The sequence below is a fragment of the Penicillium nucicola genome, assembly GCF_028828085.1.
Source record: "Penicillium nucicola strain IBT 29836 chromosome Unknown utg000008l, whole genome shotgun sequence".
NCBI lineage: Eukaryota > Fungi > Ascomycota > Eurotiomycetes > Eurotiales > Aspergillaceae > Penicillium > Penicillium nucicola.
Genome location: NW_026643132.1, coordinates 369,713 through 385,360, shown reverse-complemented (window position 1 = coordinate 385,360; position 15,648 = coordinate 369,713). Strand labels below are relative to the sequence as shown.

General features: G+C 46.9%; 6 protein-coding genes across 6 annotated transcripts; 1 reads left to right on the top strand and 5 right to left on the bottom strand.

Moving 5' to 3' along the window:
• Window positions 1–80: 80 nt before the first annotated feature.
• On the bottom strand, window positions 81–1,792 carry N7511_007631 (cytochrome P450; the record flags this gene model as incomplete). Its single annotated transcript, XM_057130008.1, has 4 exons — window positions 81–508; window positions 563–1,109; window positions 1,159–1,631; window positions 1,687–1,792. The coding sequence occupies 4 exons, from the start codon at window positions 1,790–1,792 to the stop codon at window positions 81–83; spliced, it is 1,554 nt and encodes a 517-aa protein (XP_056981791.1).
• A 921-nt stretch (window positions 1,793–2,713) lies between these two features.
• On the bottom strand, window positions 2,714–4,108 carry N7511_007630 (CRAL-TRIO domain-containing protein; the record flags this gene model as incomplete). Its single annotated transcript, XM_057130007.1, has 1 exon — window positions 2,714–4,108. The coding sequence occupies one exon, from the start codon at window positions 4,106–4,108 to the stop codon at window positions 2,714–2,716; it is 1,395 nt and encodes a 464-aa protein (XP_056981790.1).
• A 556-nt stretch (window positions 4,109–4,664) lies between these two features.
• N7511_007629 (Zn(II)2Cys6 transcription factor domain-containing protein) lies at window positions 4,665–6,995 on the bottom strand (the record flags this gene model as incomplete). Its single annotated transcript, XM_057130006.1, has 2 exons — window positions 4,665–5,548; window positions 5,594–6,995. The coding sequence occupies 2 exons, from the start codon at window positions 6,993–6,995 to the stop codon at window positions 4,665–4,667; spliced, it is 2,286 nt and encodes a 761-aa protein (XP_056981789.1).
• Window positions 6,996–7,493: 498 nt separating this feature from the next.
• On the top strand, window positions 7,494–8,837 carry N7511_007628 (uncharacterized protein; the record flags this gene model as incomplete). Its single annotated transcript, XM_057130005.1, has 1 exon — window positions 7,494–8,837. One exon carries the CDS (start codon window positions 7,494–7,496, stop codon window positions 8,835–8,837), a length of 1,344 nt encoding a protein of 447 aa, XP_056981788.1.
• Window positions 8,838–9,352: 515 nt separating this feature from the next.
• Window positions 9,353–11,715, bottom strand: N7511_007627 (uncharacterized protein; the record flags this gene model as incomplete). The annotated part of the gene is made up of 13 exons (XM_057130004.1): window positions 9,353–9,486; window positions 9,549–9,654; window positions 9,703–9,808; window positions 9,917–10,067; window positions 10,118–10,251; window positions 10,305–10,513; window positions 10,571–10,617; window positions 10,677–10,732; window positions 10,792–10,793; window positions 10,863–11,091; window positions 11,143–11,461; window positions 11,532–11,604; window positions 11,665–11,715. The coding sequence occupies 13 exons, from the start codon at window positions 11,713–11,715 to the stop codon at window positions 9,353–9,355; spliced, it is 1,617 nt and encodes a 538-aa protein (XP_056981787.1).
• Window positions 11,716–12,703: 988 nt separating this feature from the next.
• N7511_007626 (alpha/beta hydrolase) lies at window positions 12,704–13,554 on the bottom strand (the record flags this gene model as incomplete). Its single annotated transcript, XM_057130003.1, has 2 exons — window positions 12,704–13,039; window positions 13,096–13,554. The coding sequence occupies 2 exons, from the start codon at window positions 13,552–13,554 to the stop codon at window positions 12,704–12,706; spliced, it is 795 nt and encodes a 264-aa protein (XP_056981786.1).
• Between the last annotated feature and the right edge of the window lie 2,094 nt (window positions 13,555–15,648).

Sequence of the window (15,648 nt, the reverse complement as noted above, 5' to 3'; positions counted from 1 at the left end):
AATGTAACAGGTTGTCAATTTTCAAGTATCAAGGATATGGACAGAACAAGAACCAGAAATGCACAATTAGCTACCTGCAATCAAGACACCGACACCGGCGTGAATCCAACCATTGTACCATTAGCACTCGACATGGTCAACTTCAAATCCTGTACAAAAGGCCTGGAATCCCGGCTCTCCATGGCCTCAAACTCTTGCATAATTCTGACAATTGTGTATCCAGCCTCAGTCAGAGCAAATTGTTGGCCAAGGCAGATGCGAGGGCCTCCATTAAATGGCAGAAACGCCCAGCCGGGTCTCAGATTTTCCCATCTCTCGGGGCGATACTCGTCAGCATCGGATCCGTAATATTCAGGTGATCGGTGCATAGTGTATACGCTGTACATGATCTCGTAGCCCTTCGGAACATGTACCGGGGATTTTCCGTCTGGACCACCACCGACAGGGAGGTGCGTGTCCTTCCTCGCCCTTCGAAGGTTGAAGGGAACAATAGGATATAAACGTAAGGCTAGGATCAACTTAGTATGTCGGGAAGAACCTCTCTAGAAAGGCGCGGACTTACTCTCGTTTAGGACCCACGATAGATAAGTCATCGACTTCAAATCAATGAACGTCGGACGACGTCCTTCCAGAGCGAGTACATCCTGTCGAACCCTATTCCAGATCTCGGGATTCTTTGCCATCAGGAAGAAGGTGATACTCAATATGTTGGCAGTTGTATCACGACCAGCTAGCAGAATACTCAGCAACTGATCTGTAAGTTGTTTCTTATCGAGCGTTTCCTTGGAAAGCTCAAAAGAAAACACATATTGTTTATCCATGAGCTTCTGAATCTCCTCGGGGACCTTTTGGCCATTATTGACAGAAATTCGATAGTCGATCGCTTTCTGAACCAAGCGCTCAGCGTACGTCCGGGTCGACTTGATTGCTTTCCAAAATTTGGGATTATAGTAGAAATGCATCAGAGGCCCAAGCCTGATGCGTGTTGCAGTTCCTCCTTGAGCGATATCCCACTCTTTGGCAAATGTAGAGCCGGAGGCAGACGAGCTAAGATCTGCCAGGGAGTTGGTCGATTCTCCAAAAAGGAACTCCGTTGCCGTGTCGATGGTCTGTTCTTTGTTAGTAAAATAGATATCACGAGAGTCTGAATGTAATCACCATTCTCAAAAACAGATCCTGCATATCAACCGTGGACCCGTCTCGGGGGATGTGCTTGATGAGTTTGGCAACGTGAGACTCATAAATATCAGTATCGGAGACTCTAGTACGAGAAAAGTTGGGACGGAGCATAGCACGCGAGTGCTCCCATTCGCTCCCATCCGTAGTAAAGACGTTGGAGCCAAGTAGAGGACGTGCTGCCTCGTTGCGAATGGGTCCTAACTCAAAATCCTTGAACTTAAGAGCTAGAACAGTTTGAATATTTTTGGGCTCGGCTGTGAAGATCACTTTTCGCCCGCCCATCTTCGCTTTGAACGTAGTGCCATACGCTCTATGCCAGCCACGGATGAGCTCCGTGAATCGGAATTCGGTTCCAGCCTTGACCATTGAGAGAATCATACTAATACCGAACGGACCGTGTGCGACACTATGTAATGGTGGCTTGCAGTCATTCTCACGAGAATATTTCCAACCTAGAACAGAGGTTAGAACTCAAGTATCGGTCTTTGGGAACTCAGTGTTTTGTACTTTGGAATTCTCGTGCGACTTTCAAGGAAAGGAAGGTGAAAGCAACAGCAATAGCTACGAGAGCATAGAGTGGAACATTCAATATATCAATCGAAATTGGAGCCATACTTGCAAAGCTCATCTGCAAACAAGTCTTGAATTAATGTTCAAAAGAAGCAACAGACGATAGAGGTGAATTGCATGAGTATTTGTATCGAGGCTACTGGTTTGACCCGGGGTGACATGAACATTTCATCACGAGCTGCGTTGTACTTTAGCAGTGAAGACCCCTCAATTGACTAGGCTTAGCTAGGGAGATGCATTCATTTTGGGCAGTATCAGTGGTTTGGGATTGGCCATAGCTCCAATGGTGGTCGAGACCTGAACTCCTCTGCCTTCTGGGGGATGGTGAAAGACGCGAGTCTTCTGCGGCTAACAACTTCGCTTGGAGTCGACCCACTGGGGATTTTTCCCAGTGTCTGGGTTATATTTATCCATCAAATAGCCCGTGCATGCAATATAAACATGGTAGGGCTATGTGGAACTCCAAGCGATAAGACATGAGACTAATGCATTCGCGGGAGAGGGAGTTGGATTTAGTGCACTGGGGCGGGCCGGCAGCCTTATTACAGTAATGATCTGGTGGATTAGGATCTTCATTGGGGCTTCTAGCTTTGACATGATTCGAAAACCCGCAGCACTCTCTCCAAAGAGGTAGAAGCACGACAATGAAACGTCAAATGCACGTTTTGTTTGGACGGCTATTCAGCGCCACTAACGATGATGCATAAGCCAAGACAGACATGCCTTAACGCTAAGACATTGACGTGGAACCAGCAAGTGCGTAACATAGCAGCAGTGGGCTCATGTATTGAGCGGGGGTGTCGTGCATGTCGCATAGCGAATCAAGAAGGCCAAGTAGGTCATGGCAAGTACAGGATGATACTAGCCCTTATATCAAGCCAACAAAAGTACTAGCGATATTATCACAACTAACGCCAGCCCCGCAGCAAGGACGAAATTTCAACAGAAGCCCTCGACTCCGACATCATACAGCTACCGGAGCTGGAGTTTCTTTCAAATCTCCCATTCGCTTCTCCGTGGTCTCGTCTGTGGTTGCACTAATCGCATTTTTCACGACAGGATAGAAATTCACAGTTCCATCGCCTTGGATGACCCCTGTTCGATCCAGAACAGTCCGGGCTCGGACGTAAGGGTCAAGCTCCCAGTAGTTTTGTCGTAATTTGTCAACGGTCTGATTTCGGCTTTCCAAGTCTGTCTTGGGATCTGCAATCCATTGTGTGGTTAGACTAAAAAGTCTAGCACCAATGGTATCTCTTTCTGTGAGAATGACATCCCGCGCGGTGATATCGGCCAATTTGTCGTTTTCGCCGGCGACAGGCTCCACGTATTCATATTCCCAATCTTCCTCTCCACCAAGTTCCTTCAAAATATGCTCGCGAGGAATCAGTTCTTCAAGAGCTTTGGCGCCAGTGATAAAATGTACTTTGGCGGCAACTACGGGATCAAGTATGCCGTTGATCAGTTTCCAGAAGCTGCTGAAGATCCAAGGGGCGTTATAGAAGATCATCGCCCCAAGAGACTCGGGATAGTTCTCCTGGAAACAGTCGATGATAAACTTCACTGGCGGGAATTCCCAATTTCCAAGCGTGAATGAAGTGAGATCGAAAACAATCGCCATAGATTCCACGGGCGGAACCTGAAGAAGTCGAACAGTCTCAATGCACTGGATAATAAAATCATTCAGTGCCTTTTGAGTCTGAGTGCTTGGGTCATGAGCTCGTACTCGAACAACACAAATTGGTCGACCCATTTTGTCACAGCCATGGAAGTGACCTTTTCCGGTGGTGGCCTGCAGTATGAAACCCTCCCCATCCTTTTTGGCAGATGATTGTGTTTCCATTTGCGATTGTTCAAGTGCGTATGCTTCACCCTTTGCCAAAACTTCTTCATCCACTTTATACTCATTGACCCGCCAGTTCAAAGCCGAGACCAACTTGATCCACGCTTTGGGGATATTCCATTTTTCTGCTCGAAGAAAGCGCAAAAGAACAGCGTCAGGGTGGTCTTGTTTGAATAGAGCCAGAAGCGCCGACCGAAGCCTATCGCCTGGAAGCTTCAATAGGAGTGTCTGGATAGTCTTCGTCTCGATTGGGCTTGCGTTCAAGCCTTTGACGGTAGTCAACAGTTTAGCTGGGATGGCCGATGTCTCTGACTCGGTGGGCTCTGCCGGTGCCCGACTTAGGGAGAACAGTCTTCGATTAGCCTTGGGCGCGCTGTCGGGGTTTACTGCTGAGGCTCCATCGGGGCTGGGTACTTCTTCATCCCAAGACTGAATTAACATTCTCCAAAATTCCCGAAGCTTCTCCTCCTCGGACGTGGTGAGATTTCCGACATGGCCAGTTTCTGTCACGGACGCCATGGCGTGGGGTGCTTCGGGGCTAAGGTCTCCAAGGGGGACGTATTGTATAACAAAGCTTCTTTATCCCCAGAACGCAAACTTATAGGTTGGCCGACTGCGATCTCGTGTTTCACAGACTGGAGTGTCGAACACCTTCTGAGATTGACTCATCACAGCTGAAATGCCTTCAGGGGCATATGTGACGGGCTCCTGCAGTAGCCCCGCATAAGCAGCAGCTGAGAGGGGTAATCAGCGCTCTCGTGTTGGTCCCCAAAAGCGCTGAATCTGTGTTCATCCTGAAGATCTTCGGGTTATGGTTTGCAATGGTTGCGGGGTCTTCAGCCTTTGTTTCAACCGAGGTGGCTGTCGGCATGTGGTAGGTTTTCATAACCTCGCAACCTAGGTCCGGGCGTGTATGCAATATGCAGGATGAGATAGAAGCGAATAAAAAGATGAAGGATATATCTGTTGAGGATTTTTCCTTCTCCGTTGGGTCCAACTTAGATGATAAGGAACAAACAAATAAAGAGAGGAGGTGGTCTTATTATATTATTGATGATCTTGAATAGATGAATGGTTATGTCTCAAAGCTTGAAGTCCAACATTCAGATAGAATATCCCCATGTTGCCGCATCAGCAACTGAAGGGCCATACTCGAAGTCTGCGATCCACCGATGGTCACATCAAGTGACATCAGACCCTTCATCAGAACATCGAGCTGTCGGTCCCATGTTCCATCGGGAATGAGCATGCCACAGCCTTGCTCGAAGAGATCAGCGTCTTGGCTAAGATGAATTTGCTGTTGAATGACACCCTCTATCGCCTTTTGAAGGGCTGTCACCGCTAAACTTGGAGTGACATGATAAGCCGTGATCGGAACTTCTGCGCCTAGACCATTTTGAAGATTGAAAGCCTCTTCCATAGGAAGAGTGAGTACACATTCAACGGTTTGGGCAACAAATGATGCAGCCTCTTGTTGGTACGTTTGGATTATAGGAACGAATCGCTGCTCGTCCGAGTCATTAATATATTGACAGGCGTTTTTGAAGACGTCATCAAGGTGGAATATCCCCAGGCTCCAGAACATTACAAGAGAAACTTTGAAAAGTAAGCACAAGTTGGCAAATGGATACTCAGAAAGAACTCGCTCACCAATAGAAATCCTCGGGCAGGTGGAGAGATAGAGAAATATCCTGATAGAATGAGCTAGAAATGGTTGAAACGACGCATTCAGCTGGTTAATGGCTGCGATGCTAGAATTTATGGCCTCGACAATCGCGTGTTGATGCTCGGGAACAGAATTTGTCGAGTTCATAGCAGAAGTATTGATTTTGATGATCTGCCTCCAGACACAGAATGTCTCCGCGCTGGCTTTTAGGCATATCGCCTGAACATGACTGTCAAATTCTAGTATGCTTTGACAGGTAGTCCAAGCCGTCATAGACTCTTTGTTTGAAGCGACTTTGCATTGTCAGCTATGTATGTATAGATGAGCAGTTTTCCTACCTTTTTCAAGCCCCCAAAGATCTGGAAGCTTGCATTGCCGATCCATGGACAACGCCGCTCCTGTATCGCGGATGTACGCAGTCCAGCGAATGATGTTCAAACTTGCCTCTAAAAGACTACTATATGTGGAAGATGATCCTAGGTTCTTGCGATATTGTGTTAGAAGCCCATCCAAGTCGCAAAGCTTTTGCAGAGCCGAGTCGAGAAAGTTGGGAGGCACAAAGCCCTCCATCTCCCTTAATTTGGTTGGAGTCACAATGCCGACAAAGGTAAGTGTTGCAAGGATGATGCGAAATGATTTCACGTGGCGAACATCCTCTAGAAGTGCACGAGCTCGGACCCACGCATCTGTAAATGCATTCAAAGTTGACTCGGGTTCCGTGGAATTATCTCTGTCAGACACTGGCAGCCATTGCATCGAGAATGCAAGAAGGACTGCCTTTAAGACTGCATCGGACTTTCTCCGTGCATTGGAGTCCAATCGGTTGCCGTAGAGATGACTGAAATGATCCAAGAATCGAATGCTCCCAAGAAGAGAGATCTCATGAACGATATCCTCATTTTCCGGGTTTGAAGGGACAGGTTCTTGAAGAAGATTGTTGCTTGGCTTATCTTCTGGAGTATTTATTGATTGCGCAGGCGGCGACGCGGTTGAGCTTCCATAATGGCCTTCTCCGATTCTGTAACGGTTTCCAGCCGTTGCGTACAGATTGCAATCATATTCGAGAAATCTACACGAGCTGGCTGTTGAGATTGCGTCGTATATTCGGGTGAGTCTATCACCGAGTATCTTGGCGTCAATTCCAGAATTCAACAAATATATTGGACTGTTGAATGATAGAGGGACGTTTGGTGCATTCTGAGTCATGCGCATTCGATTGAATGAAAGTGAGCGTTGGTTATTGAGCTCAATGTATGGCGTAGCTGAAGTATCGGACCAGGCTGGTACGAAAGGCGGACACACCAGCTTACTATTCGATAAAGATGTGGTGTGATCGTCTGGAGCCTGTTCAAGATCCAAGTTAAGCCAGGATGCCAGTATATCTTGACCAGCCACGGAAGTTGCATCGAACTGAATTTCCGGACCGCCGGGTAGCCCCTCGATCAGCCCGTCAAAAATATTCGAGTCATCGCGTTCAATTCTCTCTGTTGTCTCTGCAACTTGGGTTTTCTGTTTCCTGCTGATTGGGGATGTAGGATGACGCTTCGCAAACTCGAATGTACAATGGTGCTTCAACCGTTGGCAGTTCGTGCATATCGTTCCAGGCACTCCATTAACGTCAATGCTTGGCACGAAACAACGTCGCTTTGAACGTCGGCACCGGTCACAACTGGTATTTTGGCGCCGCTGTGGTTTTGAAGATGATATAAACGCCTGCGAAACACTCTGGTCCCCTGGCATTCCGTATTTACATATGTCAACGAGGAAACAACGCCGATGAGGTTATTCTTATGACGGCACGATGATGATCCGTTCCGTCCCGTGTGATGCCTGAACTATGAGGCGTCACTTGCAGGTTTCAATAACTATGACAGGAGACATCTTCTATCGGTTCGTATAAGCCGCTCCAATATGAAGCAGAAGCAACGGAGTTGTCTCCTTCGGACCTTTGATGAAGCACTTCCATGATCGGGAACTCAATCGGGTAATATCAAGGCGGCGAAGCTATACCCCATTAGGTTTCCGACTGAGCAAGCCACCATCCACATTGGCTTTCGATTTCTTTATATTTCTTCTCTATTCCTTCTGTTCTTTCTCTATTGCACGGCATTTATCGTCTATCCTATTTGTGGAGCTAAGAGAGAATACAAGTCTAACGTTCCACAGCTCCGTTGACTTGATCCAGGTCTCATCCGAATAATTATAACTTGGTCAAATCAGGCGTGCATTACTTGAACCATGGCTGGAGTCAGAACTTACGAGCTGTCTGAGGCAGACAAAAGGGGGTTCACAAAAACGGTGAAAGTTTTGATCTGCTATGAGCTTCAGTCCATAGCTGATCCAGACGATGTGATCACCTCCATCGTGCAAGGCGTGAGAAACGCGACTCACCAACTGCCCTTCATGGCAGGGAACTTGGAATTTCAGAAGTCCGGCAAGCTCTGCATTGTAGTGTCTCCAGAAGATCAGGTTGAAGTCAACATCCGGAGATTCGGATCTACTGAGCACAAGCCTTTCTCCATGTTGGCCAAGAATTCCTTCTCCTCAACTGACCTGGACCTAACTCAACTATTGCCTGACGAGGCCATAGGCAAGAAGGGTGTCTGTGCATTACATCTGAATCTTATTGAGGGTGGTCTCATCATGGGCTTCCGAATGAACCATGCTGTTGGGGACTGGGCGTCGATCAATACATTCTTGTCTCTCATTTGTCAAAGCACTAAGGCGCACCAAGCTGGACTTGATGGTCCAACATACACCCCAAATCTGAACAGAGCACCTTATAATACCCCAGCTCCGGACCCGTCTTTGTCAAGGGAAGAACTACTCGAAAGCCTGCCAATGTTTTATGTCATGAACAAGAGCGATTTCAAGCCCCCACCGCCGCCCCCGGCTTTCAAGTCGAATATCTACAAGATCAAGGAGCGAACGATTCAACAACTCAAATCGCGCTGTGTTCCGTTCCTGGGAGATGTTGACTATGTCACCTCTTATGATTGCATTGCTGCCCTCGCCTGGAGGTCAATCACACGAGCCCGGCTTGGAGTCCACCCAGAGAAATCCAGCATGTTGTCACGTTTCGTTCACCCCATCGATGTCCGTACAAGGGACCCGGATCAAATGACAAGTAAGAAGTACTTTGGCAACGCCGTTATCGGATGCCAAGCCGACCCTGTCACTGCGCGGGAATTGGTAGCGGATGGAGACAAAGACTATGCGACCACGGCAATCCTCATCCGCAAGTCCATATCTAAAGTTAGCCTATCCACAGTCGGACATATGACGTCTCTCATTGGATCTCTCTCTCCGGCAGAGACGCTGGGCAGCTTGGCAGATTTCTCTGACATGGACCTTCTGATGAATACCTGGTATTCGGGCAAGGCAGAGAATTATGATATTGGAGCTGGCTCTGTCCCTGTCGCAGCTAGACTGGAGGCAGCAGGAGCCTGTGCAATGATTTTGCCAGATTTCTCGTGTGGAGGGGAGCGAACCTTTGAAATCTTCGTGCAGTTACCCGTTGAAGAACTTGATCTATTTGAGAAAGATGCAGAGTTCTCAACTTATTTCGAGCCTGTTGTGTGAAATCGATGTATCAAAGGTGATTTTATGCATAGTTTCGTCTCTTATCGTTCCATACATTGACTTGCACGCATCTAATCCAATCTATGGTGTAACAAACGGCTGAACCCTTCAAACTCTTCTTCAAAAAGAACGAGACCTGTTTGAATTTATGCAGCGAAGCAAGGTTGATTTGTTGTCGTCCGTGTTTTGCTCAGACATGAGAACAAGTAAGCCGTGGTTGGATGAGGAGGAAATAGGAAGACTGGCAGTCACTAACTTTCTTTCTGTTTGCTTTTAAAACCTACGAAGATCTTTCTTCATCGCCTGAATCAGCTATGATTGTGGATTTGGACTCGCCAATTTGTTTGGACTGAATGACTGATCCAATCAATTCAGTGCGGGAACTTTTGATACAAACACAGAAAAATGAAGTTGTTCTATCTCGATCATTCGCATATCCGAGCAACTTTGTGAAATTCGCCATAGCTCTCATGATATAGTACTATGGGTGAAGCGTCCTACCAGTCTTCAAAGCGCTACGGCCGCGGAGCATTGGGCTTACCTACCAGTTTCTCATCAAACACATGGTAGACAATATTCTCATCCTCAGTAACATCACCCAGGTATAGAACGACAGTATCTCCATGGTTCTCAGTGTATTTGACGTATACTGAACCAGTTACGCGAGTATGTCAGTCTCATGGCAGACAGCTTTGGGGGTATGAAACATACGCTTGCGACGGATGGATCTTTCCGGTGCAAGATCCCTGCCATTCACCTTGATCGGATCAAGGGCGTCTAATGGATCATTGTCGAACTTAACCGGATGAACATCGAGCTATTCAAGATCGTCAGAAGCCTCATCCAAAGAATATCTACGACGCACGAAAGATACCTTTACAGCGTGGGTGTCATTCTCGATAAGGCATTTGTCGGTTGTCCAACCACTTGAAGAGCTTTCACCGTAAGTGTTGTAATACGTCAAGGCATAACTGTGATATCACGTCAACTTTGAAAAAAAAAAAAAAAAAAAAAAAAACACTGAGAGCTTGCACATTTTAAGCATTATGAGGGTTTGAGGCAGGAAGAGAAGAACCTACTGCAGTTTCTTCCCAAAAAACTCCTCCTTCAGTGAAATGGACTTAGCCTCTGGCGTTTCCTTGGATTTGACAACAGTGGCTTTGACGTGATCCTGCCCTCTTGGAAGATTCTTTGTCGGAGCCACGGGAACTCTACTGTTCCACTGCCGAACTACTGCGATTTAGTGTCTCGCTCAGCCGGGGGCTTGACTGACCACTCACTGCTTTCTTCAAGATGATTCATCACAGCGTGAGCCGGTCCGAGGTTGAACTCTAGTGCCTGCACTGCGTATGTCTTCCATAAGCTATGAGCGAGGGTGATAACGTTGTCATCAAACACCAAAGCCTTTTGAGACCTTCAATCACGATAAGCAGGGGATTCCTCGAGGCTGAGAGAATTTTCACGCACTTAACGGATGATTGGTCTTTAACGCCAAGCTCCACCATCAGTTTCATAAGAGGAATCGAGCCGACTGATAACGTTGGCCAGTCGTCTTGGATGTATTGCGGCTGGCTGTTTCCCGGGTTGATTATTTTGATCATTCCTTCTCGGTTCACTGGTACATTTTTGATAAGGGCTTGGAGCACATCGCGCGCGTTGATGGCGTCCCTCCGTAGCTTCGCGTAATGATGAGTTCCTAATCGCGGGCATGAGATTGAAAATTGGCAACATACCTCATTGATGTCATTGTTCAGGTTATTCACAGTGTTGAGGTAAGCCACTTGAGAAGATCAGTATCCTTTGACGCATTCCTTAATAGGCCAGAAAGTGGCTACTTACGCCATTTTTGGCCGACAAACAAGGCTCTTGCGTAAATGCCTCGGGTGACAACAACCCTATAAAGGAGTTTAGCTTGCACTTTGCGTTCGTATCATTAGACGGCTTCATAACTCACGCCTATGCAATGCGAGTTAGCCATGGGTTTCGCGCTTGATGTGCTTCCGTTAGCGAACATGGCGAGCTCACCTTGTCATATATCAACAGCCAATGGATACCAAGCAGATAGAGGTCAAGCATTTGTTGCGAGAGTGGGGGATCGAGATTTGCAATTTTGGTCTCAATTTGCACGATACATTGCTTGAGCTTGCTTTGGACACTCGGGAGATTTTCATGATCATGAAGAAGCGCCTTGATCTTTTCAGGCCCATCCTGGGCAGTGACAGAAAGTTTCAGCTGGTTCATTTGAAACCATTTTCTAATTATTGTCAGTGTTTGCTGTTTATCAACGTCGAGGAACCAGCCTTACACCGACTCACGAACCACCATAAACAATTCGTCATACTCGTCTATTGCCAGCGCCTTCAGTGTTTCCTCCATGTTTAGGTCCAATTTATCCTGGAAATCCTTTTTCATTTCCTCGAAATTTTCACGGAGAGTACTTTTTAAGCCCTCGGCCGTTTTCAAGACTGATTGGATTTCGTCATTCTGCCGCTTGAGTTCGACCAGGACAGGGGTATTCAGCTGTTCAAAAGTCGGTGGTTTAGGCTCCTCGCCGGCATTTGGAGCAGTGTTGTCTTTGCTAAAAATCACTTGAACTGCGGGAATGGCACTGTCGATGATGGGTCCTACGAAAACGTATCAAACATTCGGACACATACTATCAGGTGAAAGAGTAGAAGGCGATCATGTACGTACCAACTCCAGGCACTGCATGGGCGATGATTCCCCCGAGGGGCGCAAGAGCCTTGACAATCGGCGAATGTGAGACCTGTCGAGGGAAGAATTCCTCGTCAGTTACTCACACTTCTTATAGAACTAGGCCTCTTACTATGTTTTTCACGGCTCCAACAGCCTGACTGAGGAAGCTTCCAAAACCCATCTTCTTAGAATAATCTCGCGCACAAGCAGGAACCGTATCAACTTAGTCAATTACGGCGAAATTTCGGCTTCAGCTCTGCCAATTCCGAGGGCTACCTGGATCTTATACCCAAATGCTATACCCTCCAGTGATCACTTGATCTAGCAGTCAAAATTAATACCACCAATAATATAATTCGACTTGCCGCGAGCTAAGTCTGCATTTATGCTTGATCTTTTCACGAAGACCTGGCCTCGGCGTTTTGAACCCATAACGGAGTATACGCATGTGCGGAGCGGGTGATGGTTGGTCAAACTACACTGTGCGGTGTGACTGGTCAGAAATCCATCACGGGCGTTGAAGATCTCCACGGCGAGGGATAGAATGCCTTATCGTGGCTTGTATCATCAGAAAGACACAGGTATGGGCCAATAATACTTTGATTTGGCAGTTTTGATACACCAGGACGATACTAGCTCGTGGTGAGCTTCGGCGTCGCCGGTTGCTGGCTGCCTGGGAGCTTTGGTCTAAATTTAACTTTCAGCTGGCCAGAACATTTTCGCCACATCCGAGCAATAACACTCGATGTCTGAAATATTATGGTCATGTTCGCCGACAAAGCCATAATTTTTAGGCTCAATTTTAGGCTCAAGTTGCGGGGGGTGGCGCCGCGTATGATTGCCCAGGGGGGACGGCGTCCCCGAGTCTCCTGCATCGAGTCCTCTGCGCTAGATACGGCGCCACTGCACACATTCTGCAGAAAACTGGTCGAAGCGGAGGAGAAGCAAATGGCTGACGACCGAGCGGCTAACGAGGCCGAGTTGTAGGTGCGTTGTGTTGTGAGGAATATTGTTAAACAAAACAATCACGATGCGCTCATATGCAGCTTATTGGCATCCTCTCCTTGTTGGAGGTGTCTTTATAATATTTAAATATCTAAAAAGGGGAGATTTATCGCAATACATTCAAATTACATAGCTTCAAGCTTTGCCGCCAATCCAACAAGGGTCTAAACCTTCTCACCCGCGGCCCTGCGAACACAATCCACAATGAAAGTCGGGTTGCTCATGAATGGAGAATGACCTTCATCGCACTCTTCCACATCGAAGCACCCCTCGCCTTGGGCGATCATTCTGCGCTGCACTGGCGGGGGCAGTGCACGGTCGTTGTTGCACACAATGTATGTGCTTGGAATTTCCCGGTAAGCAGTATAAGTGACAGGAACAGCCAATGGACCCGCGGGGAATGTTCCGAGCAGTGACACAGCTCGATCAATGTCTTTCTGCTCGCAGCGGTTATAGAAGACCATGTGAATGTGCTGCTTAGGGAGGGAAATTGCTCCATCCTGAAATAGTCAGTAAGTGTAAGTCATATGAATGCTGTATTAGAAAGTGATCATACCGGTGAAACCTCCATACCACCCAATTGAGCCTGCATTTCCTGACGCTGTCGCTCGATATCCTCCTCTTCGGGTGAAGAAGGCACCATCTGGCCGAGATGGGTCTGGCCCTCCGGCAATGCCATAGCGCACATGTAAATAAGCTTAATAACACCTCCATTTAGGCCTTGCGCCTCACGCTCTTTCTTTCCGAGACCTTTGACAGCCTCGGACATTGAAATACCTCCGAACGAGTGAGCGAGCGCGATGATATCCTTGCCGGCATCCAGCTTTTCGAGAATCACTTGGCGGATAGCTTGTGCATCCTGATCCCAGCTTGGTAGAGGAGGACTTGAGTCAACGCAGGGGAGAGTAACTCCGACAGCGTCGTAGTGGGCCTTGGCGAGCTCATCGATCAGGCCTTGGAAATGGGCAGGTCGGTGCCAGGCGCCTGGCACAATGACGACAGTGGGGTTGGGCATCATGGAATTTGGTGTCCTTGAAAAGAGTAGGAGAGAAAATATACTTTGACTTGGATGTTATTCAAAGAGGTAATAAGAAATGAACTTATATACCCTGATGTAACTATACACAATCTGATCGGAGCCGCACCCCAAGTCGCCACCTCGGAGCCGCCTCACTGAGGACTCTGATTGGTTCCGATTTCGTCCATCGGTTCCGCCATTACCCACTTGCGGCGTCTAGCAGACAGTAGACAACTGTGGGAAAGAGTGCAGAATTTGATTTGATTCAATGTTTTCTAATCTATACCTCCGACTGGTTGAGTCTCAGGTTACACATCTTAGCATGTGTAAGGTTTTATTCAATGAAGGTTCTGGTCTACAGTATTCCCTAGCAACCGGACTAATTATTTTCTCTCGGTATTACATACCGCAGTTGTGGAAGTGATATTCTAGGAATGCACTTTGAGACTTGACCACTTCAATGTCTGTAACACTGGAAATAATTTCACTTCAATGGGAGGCAGCTCTGTGGATATCAAGAACCTCCATCCAAGGATGAAAGTAAATATCCCGTGTAACTACCTATGCAAGTCATCTGTTTAAAATCAGAAACTTTCCCATAGCCTGGAATCCTAGATCATCGGGCAATTTAAATTGTTTACGCAACTCAAACTTTCAATATGGCAGCAGCTTGTTCTGATCAACCTGGCAGTCGTCTCAGCTATTCCAATTTCAAGCAATACAAGCGCGACTCATGGTATCAGCGTTGCCGATGGTCTCAGTGGATGCTATCGATTGTAAGCACTACTTGAAATGTATATGGCTCAATACGTATGATATACTATACTTATATGGATGTAGTTCCGATCCTGGCTGTGGTGTCAATGGGACTTATTGTCAATGTGCTTATGGTAAGCAAATGGGTCCTCGATCAACGAATAGCCATCCTCTAACTATTGCTGGTATCAATATAGGGCGCTTTTATGTATTGAACCGTGATACTGAGGACTGTGATCCTCCCTGGGCATATCTTGGGAACTCAGAGAGATTTCTCCCAGGATTCAGGTGCTAATTGAAAACTGCCGGTCTATGGCTCTTATAGTGGTTGAAATGAGTGTGTTGCTTATGTATCAAACTGTCATTGAACAGAGTCTTCATAACAGACACAATACTATGCGTGAATTTCATTACTTGGCATTCACAATACTCTCTCCGCGGCGCTATAACTTAATGCAAATATCTTGCACAAGCAAATACTGGGTTTCATTTTCCATACATTGAGCTTCAAAACATCCTCCCCAAAAGCTCATGATGCCAATAAATTAGCTGCATGTTAGCGAAACTCGCAGAAGAGTAATTTGCTGCAAAGTGCAGTCTAAATTAAGCTTCTCTGAATATTGGCCTATATCACTGTCTCCAATTAGTTCTCAGGGGTGCTATCTACCCGAAAGAAGAAGTAGATAGTCTGACGGAGAACGCGGCATACGCTAGAGGAAATATATGAAGAGATCTATTTTGAGGGATTCAAGGGAGCACATAGGGCTGAACTTTCCTTCAATCCTTGACATGGCCTCCCCTGGCTCAACTTGGGCAGCTGGAAGCCCAAGGTCACAGTGCTAGTAACTACGTCACTGCGATGTCACCCATTTCTTCACTCAACAAGCAAGAGAATCGTAACTTTTCACCTCTTATTTCCAATTGTAGACTTTGCACATCCAGAGCGATCAATTATTCATGTTCATTTAAGTTGCCACCTAACTCTGGCGCTGGCGGCTTTTCTTCCGGAAGTGTCGCCCACTTCGATTTAATGATCTGCACGCAACCGTATTTTCCGCCTATCAATTTCTCTTGTTTGACTCAATCGCAGATCGATATCAAGTTTTTGTGTCCAATGGTTCGAGTAAGTGTCATATCTTCGATTGATACTTGATTTTCTGAGGAATGTGACCTCGTTGAATCTGGAACCCAGGGAGATCGAGAACCGAGATGATGTAACAATGAAACCAGTCCGGGGATTTTGGTTTCTTGCCAGTTATTTTGTGTTTGTTTCAATTGTCAGGGTTTCTTGATCTTAAGATTTTCTCTGCAACTACATCTTTCGAACCCATCTCG